Source organism: Periophthalmus magnuspinnatus, chromosome 13 (assembly GCF_009829125.3).
Source record: "Periophthalmus magnuspinnatus isolate fPerMag1 chromosome 13, fPerMag1.2.pri, whole genome shotgun sequence".
Taxonomy (NCBI): Eukaryota; Metazoa; Chordata; class Actinopteri; order Gobiiformes; family Gobiidae; genus Periophthalmus; species Periophthalmus magnuspinnatus.
The window spans coordinates 16,837,617-16,857,361 of record NC_047138.1 but is presented as its reverse complement, the minus strand read 5'-3'; the positions used below and the strand labels follow the sequence as shown (position 1 = coordinate 16,857,361).

The window sequence follows — 19,745 nt, the reverse complement described above, 5'->3', positions numbered from 1 at the left end:
TGCGTAAAGTGTGCCTGGATGCACACTTCGGTTACGGCTGATCTCCATGGAAACGCTGGAAATGCAAGGCACATTTGTCACTCCACTTCGAACGGTGCATATAAGGGCACTTTGGAGAATTGGGACATGGCCCCTGAGACTTATGTAAATTGTTCTTTCTTTTTTTGACCCCAGATATGCCCTGATGCCGCTGCCTCAGGTTGGAGTCCATTGGATCGAAACTCTAGGACAAGTTTGTTAAAGTATGAGGTCTAGATTTTGGATGTCTCAAGTTTGACCTCATATTTTTAAAATATTTTTTTTAAATAAAATTTATAGGGGGCACTATAGAGCCATCTTAAAAGATAGAGCCCTAATTTGCATGTCATTACATCCAGTTCAGAAATGTGCATATGTGCTTCATTAGGTCCATTTAAATTCAACAGTGTTTGTGAAGGATAGAATTTTTTTTTTTTTTTTTTTTTTTTTTTTTTAAAATCACCATCACAACACTTTATTTTAAAGTTAATTGATAACATTTTATTGTGCATAGGTTTTATGTTGTTTGGCCAAGTTTGAAGCATTTTTGATGAAAACTGTTGGAGGAGATGTTAAAAGATTACGATGAGTGATTTTGTCAATCCTGAGTTTGATCCAATGTGGCTGACTTCCTGTAGGGTTTAGGGCGGGGCCATAATATAATTTTTTACATGTCCTGACGTAACTTATTTTTGAAGCTAAGTTTAATTTGTGTACGATGACAATTTTCTGGGTCAGGCTCCCATTGGTGCAATGTAAATCATTTTTTGAGGTGGCGCTACTGAGTGGTATTTTAAATATTTCAATATTTTTTCTCTGGGTCTTTACTCAAAGTTAGAGATCATTGAATTCTAATTTTCGACACCTCTTATTTGTCTAAACATTATAGCTTACTGCTTGATTTTTTATATTTTCCTCAAAATTGTACAAATACAATAGGGCTCTTGTACGAGTGAGAGGCAGACGAGTCCCTTACTCACCCTCCTCGCACATTCATGCTCGGGCCCTAACAAGGGTTAAAACATGTCTAAATTACACAATAGTTATGATTTGATGAATATAAATGAACCTTTATTTTGTTAAATGTTTAAACTGTCAAAAACCGCCTCTCTCACACATAAATTATCTCTGCATTTTGGATGGAGTTGATGACAGTTGAGGACAGACGTAGAGGGATTGTTTTACAACTCACTGCTACTTCCTGTATGTTACAACTTTTTTTTGTTTTTTCTACATTTCTTCACAAAGTGCCACCTAGATGCTATCCCACCAAACTAACTCATAATTGGAAAAATGAATCTGTCACATGCAGTTGAAACCAGAAGTTTATAAACACTATATAAAAAGACACATTGTCTTCAAATCAGACTAAACTTTTCCCGTTTTAGGTCAATTAGGATTACCAAAATAATTTCTATTTGCTAAATGCCAGAATAATGAGAGAAGGATTTTTTTAGACTATTTTGTATGGTGTTAAGGAGCCAAGTTTGTAGACCGCTTTACTCGCACCTGCCCATACATTTTCAATAGGTTTGAGATCACGACTTTGTGATGGCCACTCCAAAACATGGACTTTGTTATCCTTAAGCCACTTTGTAACCAGTTTGGCAGTATGCTTCGAGTCATTGCCCATTTTGACAACCCATTTGCACTCAAGCTTTAACTTCCTGGTGGATGTCTTGAAATGCTGCTTCAGTTTTTCCACCTAATGTTCTTTCCTCATGATTCCATCTATTTTGTGAATTGTACCAGTCCCTCCTGCAGCAAAACAGCCGCCATCGCCGTATTTCACAATTGAGATGGTGTTCTCAGGCTTGCAAGCTTCACTCTTTTCCTCCAAACGTAAAGATGCTCATTATGGCCAAACAGTTTAATTATAGTTTCGTCAGACCACAGGACATGTCTCCAAAAATGAAGATCTTTGTCCCTATGTGCATTTTCAAACTGTAATCTGGCTTTTTATGTTTCTTTTAGAGTAATAGCTTCTTCCTGGCAGAGTGGCCTTTCAGCCCATGTCGGTACAGTTCTCATTTCACTGTAGATAATGACACACTCTTACCAGCTTCAGCCAACATCTTTGCAAGGTCGTTTGCTTTTCTTCTGGGGTTGATATGCACATTTCAGACCAAAGCATGTTCATCTCTGGGACACAGAACCCGTCTCTGTCCTGAACAGTATGATGGCTGGATATTCCCATGATATTTATACTTGTGTATAATTGTTTGAACAGATGAACGTGGCACCTTCAGGCATCTGGAACTTACACCCAAGGATAAACCAGACTTGTGCAAGTCAACAATTTTCTTCCTGATATCTCAGCTGATTTCTTTTGATTTTCCCATGATGATACACAAAAAAGCAGTGTGTTTCAAGTGTGCCTATCAGAAGCTTCCAAAGACATGACATCATCATCAAGGTTTTCCCAAAGTGTTTAAATGTATAGTAACCTTATTGTATGTAAACATCTGACTTTGAAGAAAGTAATGAAAAATTTCTTTTAAAAATCCATCTTTCATTATTCTGGCATTTAGCAAATAGAATTTTTTTTTCTTTTCAATTTTTACGTTTTTTTAATTAAATGATTTCTGACAACACTGCTGATTATTTATTCCCAGTGTTCACATTTTCCTTCTGGTTCTCCTGCCAACATCACATTGCATTTACATTTTGTCTCTTAGTGTGTCCTGCTCACAGAGCCTTGTCAGTGCCTTTTGAGTACAGTGTAGAAATATATTGAAGATATGAACATGTATTATTATCTACTTGATATGTTTGTGTAAAGCCATATGATCTGTCAACAGAAGCCATGTCCCACCCAATGATCCAACCCATCATTGACTTCTCAGCAGGAGCTTTTGGTATGTGAATTTGATCCCAACCCCATGTTATTTCTTGGCCTGGAATGTTCCACTGTATGGCATTAACCTGATCTATCTTGCATTTATTCAAGTGTTTTTTAGGCAAAATAAATTTTGCAAAAAGTTTTAGACAAATCAGTACCATCTCCAGGGAGATCAGAAAAGTTACAAACTGCATCTTTAAGCAGACATTTCTTTTCACCAAATTATTATTAAACGTGTTGTTTGACCTAAAATGCTGCATCTTACGTTTATGAGGACAATGATGCAATAGGCCTATGTGTTTGTAACTACTTTTTTGAAAATAAACATGAGTTGCATAAGAAATGTATTCAGACATTCAAATATTGGTAACTGGTTATTTTTTTTGTTTTTGACTGTGAAGAAGAGCCTATATTACTAATTGTGTGATCAGAAAGGCAGAGCATGCTATTAAAGTGGAACAAATAGACTAAATACACTTGTTTTGCTACTAAGCCGTGTATATGACATTCTAGTACTGTCTACTCTGTTCCAGGTCATTTTTTGGGGCAATTTTAGTGTAAACTATGTCAATTTGCAGCTTTGTGGTCAAAATGCTTAAATCTTTGTCTTTCCTTAAGGGGCCTCTATAATTTTCAGTAGTTGACATCACAAAACACTGCCCTGATTACAGCAAGGTCTACCCCTCCCCCTTCATCCTCACTCTGCCCTTAAGTTCTTTCCAGTTTAGAAGATCTATTTTGCAATGCGGTTATGGGCCGAGGTTTACATGTTTAGTCCCACTTTAAAGAGGCTGTAGTCCCATTTTACATCATCAGGAACACATTCCTCATACAACACCTATGCACTACAAGTTCATTAACTAACACTCTGTCCACTGTAGGGGGCACTGCCTGCGTTCTGAGTGGGCAGCCGTTTGACACCACCAAAGTGAAGATGCAGACCTTCCCATTGCTGTACCGTGGCTTCCTTCACTGCTTTGTCACCACCTGCAGGACAGGAGGACTCAGGGCTCTGTATAAAGGCACCACCCCAGCTCTGGTGGCCAACGTAACCGAGAATGCAGTGCTCTTCCTCAGCTATGGGCGGTGTCAGGACGTGGTACGCTTCCTGTGTGGCGTGGACCAAGGGGCGAAGCTTAGGTCAGTTGGACAGAGCCCGTTTTGTTTTTTTCTCAGGGGTATAAAATAGGTCACAACATTATTATCAATATTTTTTAATTAAAATTTGAATTTGAATTTAATTTATTATCATATTGTTATATGTGGTATTAGGTGCAGGACTTTGCTCATCCCTATGCTATCTGGCACTTTAAATTGGGTGAGAGCCAGGTAGAAACAATTGCCTGTCTGTCATGTTCATCTGTCTTTATCGGAGTTGGAGAAGTGGCTAAGTCATAGACTGTATATATAAATAAACATGGCTAACCTGCTAGCTACCACATTCCGAATAGAAGGTGAGCATGGGCGCACCTTTGGCTCCATCGATTCTGGCTCCAATTCACTTTACATTGAAAAACCTTCACCCCTCTCTCCGTAACTGCTGCAATGAGCCTCGTCACTTATTGGTCTAAAATGATTCCTATTTTGTTTGTAAATAAAGATATGAACATTTATAACAGACAAATCAGGTGCCTTTGTCGAGGTCGCTCCTGCTAACATTACCAACACGTTTGATTGACAGTGTTGCTAAGTGCCCACTCCCTGCTAAACCAGCAGTGCATGCGGGAAGGGGCGTTACCTTCAACAGTCTTTCTCCAGACTGGCTCTTTGCTTGCTATGATAGTTACGGTTGGAATTCCAAGTATGGATTTTGGCTCTGAATTGACCCCTAAAAGTGCTAGCCTTGATGATCTTCATTTGCTTTGAGTTAAGCGCAGTTTATGAGCAAAGTGGGTGGAGTTTGATGAGAGCCACGCAGGGGAAAAACTCTCTCTATCCCAGACAGTTGCTTGTCTGTTATAGCTCAACATGAAAGTGAGAAGGTGGGTGGGGTTAACTATTAAAACTAAAGTAAGTTCTTTGATCTTTAGTCATGTTTCAAAATTGGTACAGTACCTCTGTCTCCATAGGTAATTTCACATGGCCTGAGTAAGATCCTAATACATGTCATTTTATTTACTCTCAATACAGAATGACATGTACTTGGAATGTCATTCTGAATGACAGAATGTTCTAAACTTCAAACAGAGGTGGAGTTAGGCTACATCCCTGCTGAGTGGAGCACTCAAGTTTTATAGTTTCAGATAAATTACCATTAATTTTCGAACCAATTGCATATTAATAATAATAACACACATGGTGTTAAAGACTATCATCTTGTTTACTTTTAGCAATTTTTGAGCAATGTAATCATTTTGATAATAATAATAATAAATTTGTTTAGTGCAATCTGCCAGTCTGTGCCTTTTACTCTTCTGGACACATACTAATCACACATATCACAATCATAATAGGCAAGTTTGAAGTTTTGCTTTTGTAAAATGTTTTATAATCAGATTCTCTATGGGTGCATTTTGACACAATATTAGTTTCTTATATTTCCCCAGGTGGGAGGGCTCTATATGTATCCCATAGGAACATGTATATGACTCTTTCCTCTCCTGTGCAGTGATCTTCAGAAGGCCAGTGCAGGCTCTTTGGCGTCTATCTTCTCTGCCACAGCCGTCACTCCGGCAGGGCTGGTCAAGTGTAGTCTACAGGCCATGCATGAGATGGAGGCTACAGGGAAGATCGTGACAAGACACAGGAGGTGAGGGCAACAGCACTACTGAGGCTATGTCAAAATATTTAAGACAACACAATATGCTAGATTAAGTTTCAAAGTGGACATCTCATACCAAAGTTGTTCTGTTATCAAAAACATAACTTAAAAAAAAGAAGTTAAGTCTGCTCAATATATCATTATCAAGTCAAAATCACAATGATCAAATCACAGTGGTTGTGATTATAGATGGTAATTGCAAAGAGCAAAATATCCTCTGTCCTGTCTTGTTTATAGAAACATTTTGTTGTACCTGTACAAACATGTTTTGAAAAGCATGAGATTCATGTATTAGTTCATCAGTTCATATTAAATATGACTGCTCCTGGAGTTGTTACCAAAGTGTATTGTAAATATAATCACAGTTGCAAATTGCACTTTTTCTAATATTGTGTTGCCCTACCTGGAGTTGTATTATGCTTCATTGACACTTGTTTACATGGTCATCTTTCTCAGACCACTCAGAAATCACATGCTCCACCTGAGCATGGTTATTGACCATTGCTGTCAGCAGAGGGAGCTCTAACACAAATCAAACAGCTTTGACATGAGCTATTGTGTTTAAAGTGGGACTAAGCACCTAAACTCCTCCCACAACAACATTTCAGATAGAACAGTTAACTTGAGCGGTGCCTGTGGATTAAAGAAGAGAATGAGGGGGCTGAATGGGCAGAGTCGGGAAGAATAAGGAACAGTGTTAAACTCCAGTGTTTGTAATCAGAAACACCTGGTTGTAATCGGGGAAGTGATGCTTGATGTCATCAGCTACTTGAAATTGCAGTTTACACAGTTTACTAGCAAAAAAGTGACTTTAGTGTTTAATTTCAAGCGTGTCTGATGGAGCTATGTGCTGATACCATTAGCTGTGCTGTCTTGCCTCTTTAACATGGTTCACCCCACTACTGTTGCTTGCAAATTGTATGAGAGATATGATGTCTGCGTAAACCCTCAGTCATCCAGGTATGAGCCATAGTAAAAGCCTTAAAGTAAAACCTGTCAACTGGACAAAAAGTTGTAGGAGAGAAGACTTTTCACTGCTCATCCAAGCCGCTACGTCAGTTCTGGTCAGAAGGCACAGTACACAGTTAGTGTAGCTCAATAGACCTAGCCTACAAACAGAAACTGTAAACAACAGCTGTTTCCAGTTTCAGTGTAGTTAGCTCCTCCCTTCAGATACATATAAGGCAGTGTTCACCAATAATCTGACCAGAACAGAAGAAGCGGCTTGGATGAACAGTGAAACGTTTTCACTCCTACAGCTTTTTGTCCAGTTGGCAGATTTTACTTTTGGCTTTTACTTGAGACATATGATCCAAAAAAGTGAATTGAATTTAGAAATATTATAGGCTAGCTATTCCATTCATGTATGTATGTTGTTTCTTTTCTAGTACCATGTGGACAGTGGTGCGGTCAGTCCTGAAAGAGCGTGGACCTCTTGGAATGTTTACTGGGCTCTCTTCCACCATCCTGAGGGACATTCCTGGATTTTTCTGCTTCTTTGGAGCCTATGAACTGAGTCGTTCTACATTTGCAAAGTACATGGGAACAGACAAAGAGAGGATAGGTACAGAACAAAGTGTACTTTCTTTTCTCAGTAGATTCTTGTCTAGATCAGCGATTTGATAAAAAGTGTATGTTAGGTGTATTCAGAATTTTTCAAAGACCCGAGATCTTATGGTAGAATCCTGGTCAGTTGAATCCATATTTGTAAATATCATGCACTGATAAGAGCGAGGCTATCAGAGGCCAGAAAACAGAATTGTTGCGGGGGATGAAATTTTGAACAAGTAAACAGCTTTATCCAATCACAGTGAAGCACTGTGGCAGGTATTTGTTGATAAATTGGGATTAAAATCTGCACAAACACTCATATCATCCTTTATCATTAGATTGGGGTGCCCAAACTGGGGCTAATGGGTGAAACTTGTCCCTCCTGGGGGTCTAGTGTGTCTCCACCATCTAAAGTGAACCATATCACCGTTTGAGGGATCCGAACCATGGAACACTATCTCCCAGAAGACTCTGAGGCTGGTACGGTAAGTCCAGCTAAGGTGTTGTTAAAACAACCAAACAGATGATTGGCAGGAGAGAATGCAGACTCAATCAAAAAGCAAATATAAACATAAAATAACAATTGATCACCAAACGCTGAGGTGATCTTGTGATAAATCACCATATTTCCATTGATGGCCATTTATATGTTGAGCTAACATGCTTCACAAAACTAAGCTAGCATGTTAGCAGTTTATCGATACACGACACTCGTAACAACCTGATATTTTCAGAGTATCATGGCTCTAACATGCTCCAAACCCAATGCATTACATAACAAGACTTTAAAATGTGAAATGAAATAAATTCAGAAAAAGCTGGTGACAAAACGAAAGTCGTTTTGTGTTTATGCTAGCTTTAGCCACATCTCACAGCACCACAAACTTGGAATTACTAAACATCTTTTTGTGAATCACTGAGATCAGCCTTATGATTAAAAGTATTATTCAGCAGGGGTTCTGATATTTTTATTATATTCTGCACTAAAATTAGTATTGCCACACTTTGCTTGAAATCATTTCCCAGGACTTTTCCAAGACGTTTTTAATTATGTAATCACAGCATCTACAAATACATTACCCCCATTTTTTCTAATAAAGATGTAGTCTAACTATACCTGAGGTCCACAATGATTGCTAATATACCTACATTTTGGCCCAGTATGGAAGTTTGGACACTGCTGCATTAGATTAACAACATCATTTAAAGTTCAGATGTAGTTTAAAATTGGTTAAGGTTAGGGTTGGGTTCAAGGTTGGGCAAATGGTGGCTATGGTTAATGGCTAGAATCTGTCTCACTTTGAAAATCCCTAAAAATACAAATCTATATTTGATGTTGCTTCATGCCATTCCCTCTCTTTCTCTGTCTTTCTCCCCATCTAACTAAATATATCGTCATCAAATCATCTTTAAAGATGACTTAGCTCGACTGCAAATATATAATTCTTACACCCCTTATAATCGTACTTCCTCCTATGCCCTGTCATCCAGGTATGCTGCCTCTCGTGTTCAGTGGGGGCTTTGCAGGGGCCTGTTTCTGGACAGTGGTCTTCCCTATCGACTGTGTCAAGTCCAGGATCCAGGTTTACTCTTTAGCTGGAAGACAAGAGGGCTTCATGAAGACCTTTAGGGCCATCATACGCCAAGAAGGTGAATAAAAAACAAACAGACTTTATGATTGAGGCAGTACTTTCTACAAAATAAAACACATAATTAAAGAAAGTAAAAAAATTGGCCAGATGGTTACTTTTATGTAGTCCAGGGTGCTATACATTAAAGCTACCAGCTGTAATTAGATTGGCTGACTCATCTCTGTTGCATTCTCACATATCACCACTAGATGCGATCTCCATTACTGTTGTCTGATAGTGTGCCTGCTTTGACCTGACAGGAGAAGACCAGAGAGCACAGGTGATTCTGAACAAAGGCAAAGTGAGGGGAGGGGGGAACAGGTTTCACATCTGCCATCTACTGGTGAATTAAAAAATCAAATAAATATACAGATGGTACCTTTAAGTCTTCCTGTGAAAAGATCTTACTGTCCCTTAAGAGTACTGTATTTCCTGTAAAACTGTATTTTAGTAATATAATGCACTCACTGTCATTCATGGTCCTTCTTTACAGGTGTGGCAGTAATGTATTCTGGCCTGGCCCCCACTTTGATACGCACCTTCCCCGCCAACGGAGCTCTGTTCTTGGCCTATGATTCCAGCCGCAAGTTCATGATGGACCATGTGGGAGGCTGAATCAGTTGTAGTGTTCATATTTGTATTGTTGTGTATTTTGCACCAAATAAATGCAAGTAAATCACAGTATATGCTGATAATAAACGATGAAGCCATGCATTTTTTAATAAATACAGTTTTAGCATTAACTAAGCATCAAGGAATTACCAGTTTGCGGGTTCTTTTCTCTGTGTCTGGGTTGGTTTCCTTGTTAATCCTTCAGCTGTAGGCTACTCCTTACCAAGATGATGGCTCCAGATCAGAAGGGGGGACACTGTACTCGCCCACAGCTCCTCACATGTCTAGTATTTAGTATTAGTACAGTATTTAGCCATACAGAGCCTCCAAAGCAGAGGCCTGGCACATTGAAGTTTTTCTTACCTATCATATTCAAAGTCTTATTACAATATAGGTCTAATAACATATGTTTTGACTACTTGTTATCATCAATTTACTGACAATGTGTGGAGGATTAAAAATGTCTTTATAATTTTGTATGCACATAATTAATTTTAGTTATTTGTTTTGATTTGTTGAATTGCGATTTTAATGTCTTTCTTATTCTATAAAAGCACTTTGAATTACCTTATGTACGAATTGTGCTATACAAATAAACTTGCCTTGCCTACTAATCCCCCACAATTCTACCTAGTCAACCCTAGAGGACTCTGCTTGACTCTAGGGCCATCTCGTGGACACTGTCATGCATTACATCTACACCGCACCCACAGACCTCAGCCCCATCCGACCTGGTTAAACGCGCCTAGAAAGCTCCTTTTCTTATCATGGACCGGGACGTGTGTCATCGTCAGCCACGACAAGGACCATCCGAACTGATCAGTGACGTTAGGAAGGCGTAGAAGTGCTTCCTTTCATAGTTTCTTTAACATAGGAACCTCGGAAGATTCTTAATCAGCGGCATCCCACAATTCACTGCGCAGATCAAACCGAAAGTTTCCAAATACAGGACTTATTTACATCATACATTGCATCAGACTATAAATTAAAATCTTCTGCATACATAAACTCAACTTTACAACATATTAAGCATAACTACTGTAGAAACACATCAGCCTCTTTGATATTATAATGCGTTTAATGCAGATTTACGCATATTTATTTACGTTTTAACAAAGCGAAACTTGCCACGTGGCTTATTTGAATAAAAGCATTCAGCCAACGCCACTGTGTACCTATCCAGGAACTACTAAACTACTGGCTGCAGCACATAGGCACAGATTGACACAACGCGGTTATTTGCTCTACTTCTGTTGTGATGGTAACATTTCCTGCTCCCTCGTGTGACCCGACCCGCCTCTTCTTGGGAACTGATCTGACTCATGTGCGCGCGGACCAGTCATAACGCCGTCCTGAAGTTTCATCAGCCGGTAGAGAAAATGGAAGTACAGTGAAAAGATTTCAAAACGGACTATGACCAAGTTTAGGGTAAAATGATCATGTGACAGCGATACTTTCATATTGTTGAAAGAGGAAACTCTGGTTCTGGGAAAGTGCGCGTTTTGGTTATCATTCCAGTGGTGAGGAGACTTCGAGACGCGTAAGTAGCCCACACAAGTAACGAGTGAAGCTACGTCTGTATAGGCTAATTACAATTAGGCTAGAATTCAGAACATTTATATAAGTGTAATATATAGCCTAATTAATCTATTTAGTTAATTTACTACACCACTATCAGACAGGTTAGATGGAAATGAAACATTTGTGAGAAAAAAAAAAAAAGTTGAATCCAGTCACAATAGGCTCTGGGGAAAGTAAATGTCTAATAATACCTTGTCAAATCAAGGTTATTGGATCATGTACGCATATGTGACGTCAGCATGAGTCCTGTTATACAGAGAGCGTCTGAGTAAAGTAACAAATGATCGAAAAAGCGCTAGTGATAACGGAAAACGAGGACTAAAGCAAGATCAAGCCAGGACTCTGCCTGCCCTCTATTAGGCTCATAGTGAGCAGAAAGGAGCAGCAGACTACACAGAACAGCCACAGGAATAAAGGATTTTGATATTTTAAAAAAATGTTTCAGCTTCAGATGTTAAATAACATTCAAATCCTATATTTGAATGTAGACCTTAGAAAAATAATACAATGGGCTAATACAGAGTCTTTTGAAATTATTGCAGATTATTTATTTCCAGTATTTATGTTTTCCTTTTGGTTTTCCTACCTGCATCATATTGCATTTATATTTATTTAGTCATAAGGCACTGATGATCAGTGTCTTTTGAGTACAATGTAGAAAATGCACTGAAGATATAAACATGTATTATTATCTAATTGACATGTTTGTGTTTAACCATATGCTCTGTTAACAGAAGCCATGTCCCACCCAATGATCCAGCCCATCATTGACTTCTCAGCAGGAGCTATTGGTACGTAAGAATTTTGCATTTCAAACTAGAAAATACACATATGGACCAGTTAATGGAGCACTATAGTCTAATTTACCCTGTTTCATTTTGGAGTGGATCGGTATGGGCCACAAGTCTAAAGTGAACTGTACTGCCTTGTCCAAAGCAGACCCTGGGGTTGGTATGGCTCCAGGCATGGTCAAAACGACCAAACAGATGACTGGACAAGAACGCAGAGTCAGGCGAAAACAAGAAAGCAAAAAGGAGATATATGCTGGGTAAATCTGAACCTTACAGCAAGAGTATGTTAAGATGGATTCTCAAAAGTTTGTGAACACATAAATATCATGAGGGTCCATTTTGTTGTGTAAGGTGACCTATGCACTACATATTGATTTTATTATCTAACTCTTTTAATTCTGTCCAATCATGTGTGTGCAGGTGGCACTGCCTGCGTGCTGAGTGGGCAGCCGTTCGACACGACCAAGGTGAAGATGCAAACCTTCCCATCGCTGTACCGTGGCTTCATTCACTGCTTTGTCGCCACTTGCAGGACGGGAGGACTTAGGGCTCTGTATAAAGGAACCACCCCAGCTCTGGTGGCCAACATTACCGAGAACGCAGTGCTCTTCCTCAGCTATGGACGGTGTCAGGACGTGGTACGCTTCCTGTGTGGTGTGGACCGAGGGGCGGAGCTTAGGTCAGTTGGACACACCCAGTTTCCCTCATTTCTTAACAGTATTACTATAACATGATTAATCAGTGTTTATATCAGTCGATCTTTATTTGTGTTTCACTCTTTATACATTCAAATTCATATACAGTGATTAGCAACAGAGAATCAACCAGCAAAAGAACAACAAAACAATAAATTAAAAATCTCTCGAAGCTGTAGTAAGAATAAGAATTTAAGTATTCAAAATAGACATAAAACTAGGTTGAAATACATGATAAAATATAATTTATGGCATGTAAACGTTTTAATTAAAAGCTAAGCTTAAATGATGTGTAATACATAGGACTGTTACAAGCTTTATAAAACAATAAACATATTTCCACAGGGAGGGTTAGTGTGATGCAGCCGTGCTGCAAAGTTTTGGTGCTATAGTTTTCTTTTCAAGACCAAGAACAGATCATAACAGTGAGTGATAAAGTCTGCTTTAATGACAGACCTAATCTAATGTGTGGCTCAAATATAAACCTTTAAACTTTGAACCTTTGCACGCAACTGCAGTTGTGATAATAACTGTAATTAATAACAATAATTCAAACCTGAGTTTTGCACTGGTGGAGCTGGAGGAAGTTTGCTGTAAGGACTTCAGATCTAAAATGCACTTAAAAAGAGTGTTGATTGGAGTCTATTCACACAGTGTTATAAAGTTGGGTATCATCAGCATTTCTAAAGGTTTACACTATGTCTCCTGGTAACCAGTTCAAGAGGTAACATGAGAATGTTAAAAATGTAAAAATGTAAAATAGACCCATGGGGAACACTGCACCCCATTTTACATCTTGTGGGAGAGTTCTCTTCAATACTAATTTAAAATCTTTACTTGTTAAATACAATTTGAACCGGTCAAAAGTGTTTGATGTAGTCTGTCTAATAAAATACAGTGGTTTAGTACCAGGACTGATAGCCTTTTCTTGTTCATATTGGATCTTTTGTCTTTACCAGTGTAGTGTCTGTGCTGTGCTAAGCTCTAAAGCCACATTGGTAAGCTTAAAAAATTATTTGTAAATAATACAATCATTTACCTGGTTAAAAGTAATTTTCTCAAATATTTTGCTTAAAAAAGACTGTTGGACATGAGGCTGTAATTGCTCAATAGGGAGAGATTCAAGTTAACGTTTTTGAACAGAGGTCTGACCAGTCATGGGTGCTTTGAGCAATTCTGTCTGCGGTCAATAATTTACAATGTTAAGAAGATCCTGATATTTTTTAAGATTGATTTCAAAAAGGGATCTTAAACGGGGAACTAAAAATGAAAGGAAGGAATTATATTTGATGGATTTAAAATATGTTTGATTTGAACATACTGTGAATCATGTGCAGTGATCTTCAGAAGGCCAGTGCAGGTTCTCTGGCCTCCATCTTCTCTGCCACAGCCATCACTCCCACAGAGCTACTCAAATGTCGTCTGCAGGCCATGCACGAGATGGAGGCTACAGGGAAGATTGCAGCAGGACACAAGAGGTGAGGTCAACAACACTACTGAGGCTATGTCTGAGACTCATCCTGTATTATGCCATATTCACTTTTAAAATGTTGTTTTGAGTTCTGTTTTATTTGTGCGTGCTTCAGTAATCCTGCATATCTTCCTCTCTCTCTCTCTCTCTCTAAATACTCCAAAAGTGACTTAGGACTGAAGGCTTCATGTCTGAACATCCTAATCGAGAAGTTCTGTGTTGTTTTTATTGACGAGACATCTTCACCTATTGTTCTGATCATTTCAGTGCTATTATTATTTGCCTCATATGTTTTTTTTTCTGTATGTCTGTGTTGTTTGTCTGCCCCAGTACCATGTGGACAGTGGCGCGGTCAGTCGTGAAAGAGCACGGACCACTGGGGCTGTTTGCTGGGCTCTCCTCCACCATCGTGAGAGAGATTCCTGGATACTTCTGCTTCTTCGGAGCCTATGAACTGTGTCGCTCCACGTTTGCTCAGTACATGGGAACAGACAAGGATGGCATAGGTGTGTACAGAGATTCTTTTCTCTCTGTCCCTTATAAAATGATTACCTATGTGCTTTCAAACTGGTTGTTGGAATTTTTGTAATAGATTTAATTGGAAGAGGACCAATTATTTTTCATCAAAAGAAATGATTGGTGTAGTCAACGAAAAGAGGGCTTCGCGAAAATGGTCAAAACTATTATGATTTCACCATGTATCTGACCCAATTTTTAGGTTAAAAAAGGTCATCAGCTAATTCACACCATATATTCTGTTTTCCACTATAACTCCTTAAACTCTAACAAAAAAAGTGAATGGACCAATAAGAAATAAAAACTAAAGACCTACGTTAGATTCTTGGTTATTAGCTCCTAGTTGGAGGATTCAAAAATCCAGAAAAAGTCTAAAATCAGTAGGTCAGGTTTTCTCTGAACATTTCTCTGACTTCTAGACAGATGACTCCCTCTGATTTCACAGAAGACAACAGTGAGTCATGCAAAAAAGTGTCCATGCTTCTGTTTTCAGTCTGGTGGGGGGTGTAATTGTATTTGATTTTTTTTCACTACTGGTGAAAAACAACTTAATACAAGTACAGACGGAAGCTTCAGCATCTTTGTATGGAGCTCAAAAGTGCGTATTTGAAGTCAAATTCTTGCAGCCTCTTCCCATAATCTTGAAAAGGGGTTATTTTACTTCTGTGTGGTACTGACTGCTATCACATATCATATTTAGATCACCATGCTACCTTTTATTGTTTGGAAAATGCTATATTCGCTGAAAACAACAGATTAATTAACTTATTTCCTCTGGTTAAAATGACTAGTGAATTGGCCCTTGTCTCTCAGCTGATGGCCCTCTGTGCCCTGTCCTCCAGGTATACTGCCTCTAATGTTCAGTGGGGGCTTCGGAGGGGCCTGTCTCTGGATGGTGGTCTTCCCCATCGACTGTGTCAAGTCCAGGATCCAGGTTTACTCTTTAACTGGAAGACAAGAGGGCTTCATGAAGACCTTTAGGGCCATCGTACGCCAAGAAGGTGAGAACTCAGTATTTTGGGTCAATGAAAAAAAAAATGCTGTTAAATATTTATAAACAAAACAAAAATTTGCATGTCATTATATTTCTGCTATACTTCTATTTTTATTTTTTTTTATCATTTTGACACCGACACTTTCACTCAGCCCTTCGTTTCATAACAGGTGATGAATTTAACCCATCACTGTACACTCTATGAAAAAGTAAGTTTGCCATCGCTATCTGTCAGAAGGCTGTGTGAAATGTGTTTATAAGGGACTACTTTATAGACTGCTTGAATATCTCACTTGTTTTTAATACGGGAACTTTTAATACAAGCTCAACTGGATACTGTGGTGCTATGAATGCACTTTGTTTGTCAATGCACTGACTAAATCAGAAAAAACAAGATTAAATTAAGACATCTGGATTTCAGCATTGAAACTCATGTGAGGCTCATTCTGCTTTCTGATTGGATAATTATATCATAAATCACATGTTCGATGTTTTTGTATCCAAGAATAAATTAGCGTTCCTATTGTTACCAAAATCTTACATTCTGTTCCATTAAGATCAACTTTTGATTTTTGGGTTTGCAATGTGGCTGCACAATTTCAAGTATGACATTTGTACTTCAAATTTTACTTTTTGTTTTCAAATCAAGTTTAAAGAGTAGTTATCATATTACATATACATCCAGGAGCATTCATATTTAAGATAAGACTGAAATAGTAACTGCTAATATAATCCAAGAATCCCATGCATTTCAGAACATGTCTGTAGGCATCTAAACCGGATTAGCAAGTTTTTGTTTTTTTTATTGTATGGCCAATTTTAACAGCATTTTCATGGTCCGCCTTTATAGGTGTGGCAGCTCTGTATTCTGGCCTTACCCCAACAATGATACGCACCTTTCCCGCCAACGGAGCTCTGTTCTGGGCCTATGAAAACAGCCGCAAGTTCATGATGGACCATGTGAAAGCCTGAACTGATCATATGAGAAGCAACTAAATGTTTGAGATTTTTTCGAATGCTTTTTATTTTGCATGTATTAATGTAAATAAATAAAACTGCTGCACATAATTGTTCATATTGATTGATGATTTATTTAAATGAAAACAAAAGGTTTTTAATTATCGCTATTTAACACAAAAATAGTCAGAATTCTTAATCTCCACAGTATGAACTCTGCTCCAAACCACTTGTTTTTACTGACAGAGGATTGGCTGTGGACCTCTCCATTCAAATGACCCAAACTGATCATTAATCTCAAAGATTCCACTGCACTCACACTTCACTTTTTTCACAACTTGTTTTTACAGTTTGATGAGAAATAAGTCCATGTGGTGCTTGTGGTAGAGCCCTAAAGTTAGATAGAGCGTACAGCCACTAGAGATGTGACATTTGTGACCGAGTCGGCTCTTTTGAATGGTTCCTTAACATGAATGATTGGAACCGGATCTCATTTTTTAAAAGAACCGGATCTTTTTCCTTTTAGTTTATTTTGCATTTTTACACTGGTTAACACTGAACCAACACAAGAATCAGAACAGAAGCAGAGCAGCCAACACGTAAGAGATTTGTGCACAAAAACATTTGGCATCATATTAATAGTTAGTTTTAAAATTATTATTATTGCAGCGCAACGTTTTGTTTAGATTATGTATAATTTGAAAGGGTAAACACACTCTCTCTCTCAGTTTGAATCACTTTAAACACATCTGACTCTTGGTTGTTTCTCTCTGTGATTAGTTTGTTGATAAAAGTTCTCATACTGGCTTCTGTCATGTAAATAAATATTAAATGAGCCAGTCTTTTGAACAGTTTTTTTTATTTTTTTATTAATGGATCCAAAAGATTCGGATCCCATAAAAGAGCTGAAAATCCCATCACTAGTAGCTACCATATTCACCCCCTCGCACTGTAGTTCAGTCTGGTTGGATTACTCCCACTATTTAAGGCTGCTAGTTAGTAGGAGAAAGTGCTATAGAGTGTGGAGGTACTGTCTTTTGAGAGTGTCTTAAAGGGAATGTGTGCCAAATAAAGGACATTGTCATTCATACTAAGCATCCAAAGAAACCCAACAATCCCCCTGGTTTCTCTATTTCTAAATATACAGTTATAGTCAGAATATATAGTAGTTAGTTCTAGTCTCTGACTTTTGACTTTCATGCAGACCATCAAACACATCTGTTTCCTCTTTTAAAATTAGTTGAACATTACAAAACAAGTACAGAAATTTGCTGATTCTTGCTTCCGTTTTCCAATAATGAATGTTGTGTAACATATTTGCATAATGCGTCTACCTCAAAATAAGGGAGTAGACAGTAGCTCCTTCCTCAGAAGTAGTTTAGCTGTGTCAGGAAAAATTACCAGAAAGTCGGTAGTGTTTGCCCACTGATCACAAGGTTGGTGGTTTTAATCCCGCTCTTGACATAAACATTGACATTGGTTGAGCAGTGTTATGCAAACCTTTACTTTCAGTGTTTTATCTAATTTGTGCTTCATACAATTGACAGCTCACTTATATTTGAACATCACATCACGGACATTCATAAAAGAAGTCAACAAAGACTATCAGTAATAAGAAAACTCAAAGGACTCTATGTTTCTCCACATCTGTTATTACTGTTGTATAAATCTATCATTCAGCCCATCCTACTGTACTGTTCCACCTGCTTCTATAGCATGCTTACTGTTAAAAACCGGACCAAACTCATAAAAGTAACACACATAGCTGCTAAAATCATAGGACTCCCCACACCCAATCTCACAGATCTAAACAATCGGGCTATTGGACGCTTTGCACTCGCCATAACACAGAACGCCACTCACCCCCTCCAGGACCATCTAATCCCTCTGCCCTCAGGATGGAGGTACAGGGCGATTAAGTGCAGGAGGGCTTGGTTCGGTAGAAGCCTGGTCCCAGCGGCCATTGCTTTCTTAAACAACAGGCCCCGCTGAGGCATAATGTCTGTTTTTGTAATGTATGTTTATGTGAGTGTGATGTTTGGTGTTTATCTGTGTATATGTCAGACGTGCTCTGTGTATGTGGAAAGGAATCTCCCCCCGGGGACAATAAAGTAAAGTCTAAATATGGATTGTATATTGTGGTCTGTAGTCCACTGTCTGATGCATATTAGACAAACTGCTTATCCTATGTCCCAAGAAATGTTTTGGCCTTGTTGCCCCTTCAACAGGTCTAAACTGGTTTTCTGGTTCCTGTAATTCTCTGTGTGGTATAAATATGCACCATGTACTGACACTGACACATCTTAGGGTCAGATAACACTCTGACAGGGACAGACAGGTCTTTACAATCATGCACAATTTCTTTCATAAATCACACTCTTTGATTCAAAACAACTTCTTAGTTCATTTTATTAGCCCCTATGGGGAATAGGTCCTATTATTTCCATAAAAATTAGTGCATGGGCAAAGCAGAAGTAGATGAGAACTAAACCAGGAATAGAACTAGAACTGCAACCTGGTCCCAGATAAAACGGGAGAAAATGGATGGATGTTTTTGGTTGCCATTTTGTTTGTTTTGTTTGTTGTTTTTTTTTACTGCTAATCTATAGTTCATTTCTCCACTGTGATAGTAAACCCAATACCGTCCTGGCTCAGCCTGACCATTGGTCCAGCCATCAAGAAGAACTCCCACCGAGAGCTCCAACCCAAGAAGAGACCCCGAGCACTCACAAACACACACATATTGATACTTTGCAACTGATGGCATCAACATTCCCTGGGGCAGTGATGCTAAGTGGAAACTCTGCTCTGTCTGAAGCTCTGTTACTTAAGTTAGGCTTTAGTTTGAGTTTTGTTTTAACAGAATCACACCATAAAAAGCTGAGTTATTTGAAACTACTGCGGAAGAGAGGATCTGTGCTCTTCACTTATCGCATGCATTCAGAGCATCCTAATTATTCATTGCAATGAGTTTATAAACGGTTTTCATAAGTGTCCGAGACCAGAGAGGAGACCACTAGCATGCTAAAGCGCACTTCCTAAATATTGGACAATGAAATGCTTCATAATGAGATGCAGACAGGACGCAGCGTACATATTTTGATCTCAAGGATTGCTTAAACAACATGTCTTTTTTGCTTAAATACATGAAAGACAATTACGTACAGGGCCTGTAATCTAAACTTTAACCTATTTCAACCCATATCTGAACCATGTTGTTGAACTAATAATGCTCATATATATGCTATAGGTAAAAACATCATGGATAAGGATAACCAAAGCTTCTCTGTTCAGTATCCACCTCCAAGCACAGCTGCCTTTTGAC

At 38.5% G+C, this 19,745-nt stretch overlaps 2 protein-coding genes across 2 annotated transcripts; both read left to right on the top strand.

The window, feature by feature from the left end:
* The first annotated feature begins 2,832 nt into the window (after positions 1-2,832).
* LOC117380675 (mitochondrial ornithine transporter 1-like) lies at positions 2,833-9,469 on the top strand. Its single transcript, XM_033977506.2, has 6 exons — positions 2,833-2,876; positions 3,742-4,000; positions 5,469-5,609; positions 7,010-7,185; positions 8,664-8,822; positions 9,297-9,469. Exons 1-6 carry the CDS (start codon positions 2,837-2,839, stop codon positions 9,416-9,418), a joined length of 897 nt encoding a protein of 298 aa, XP_033833397.2. The 5' UTR covers positions 2,833-2,836; the 3' UTR covers positions 9,419-9,469.
* A 1,294-nt stretch (positions 9,470-10,763) lies between these two features.
* Positions 10,764-17,250, top strand: LOC117380754 (mitochondrial ornithine transporter 1-like). Its single transcript, XM_033977588.2, has 7 exons — positions 10,764-10,955; positions 11,731-11,787; positions 12,208-12,466; positions 13,820-13,960; positions 14,284-14,459; positions 15,312-15,470; positions 16,314-17,250. The coding sequence occupies exons 2-7, from the start codon at positions 11,736-11,738 to the stop codon at positions 16,433-16,435; spliced, it is 909 nt and encodes a 302-aa protein (XP_033833479.1). The 5' UTR covers positions 10,764-10,955; positions 11,731-11,735; the 3' UTR covers positions 16,436-17,250.
* Positions 17,251-19,745: the final 2,495 nt, after the last annotated feature.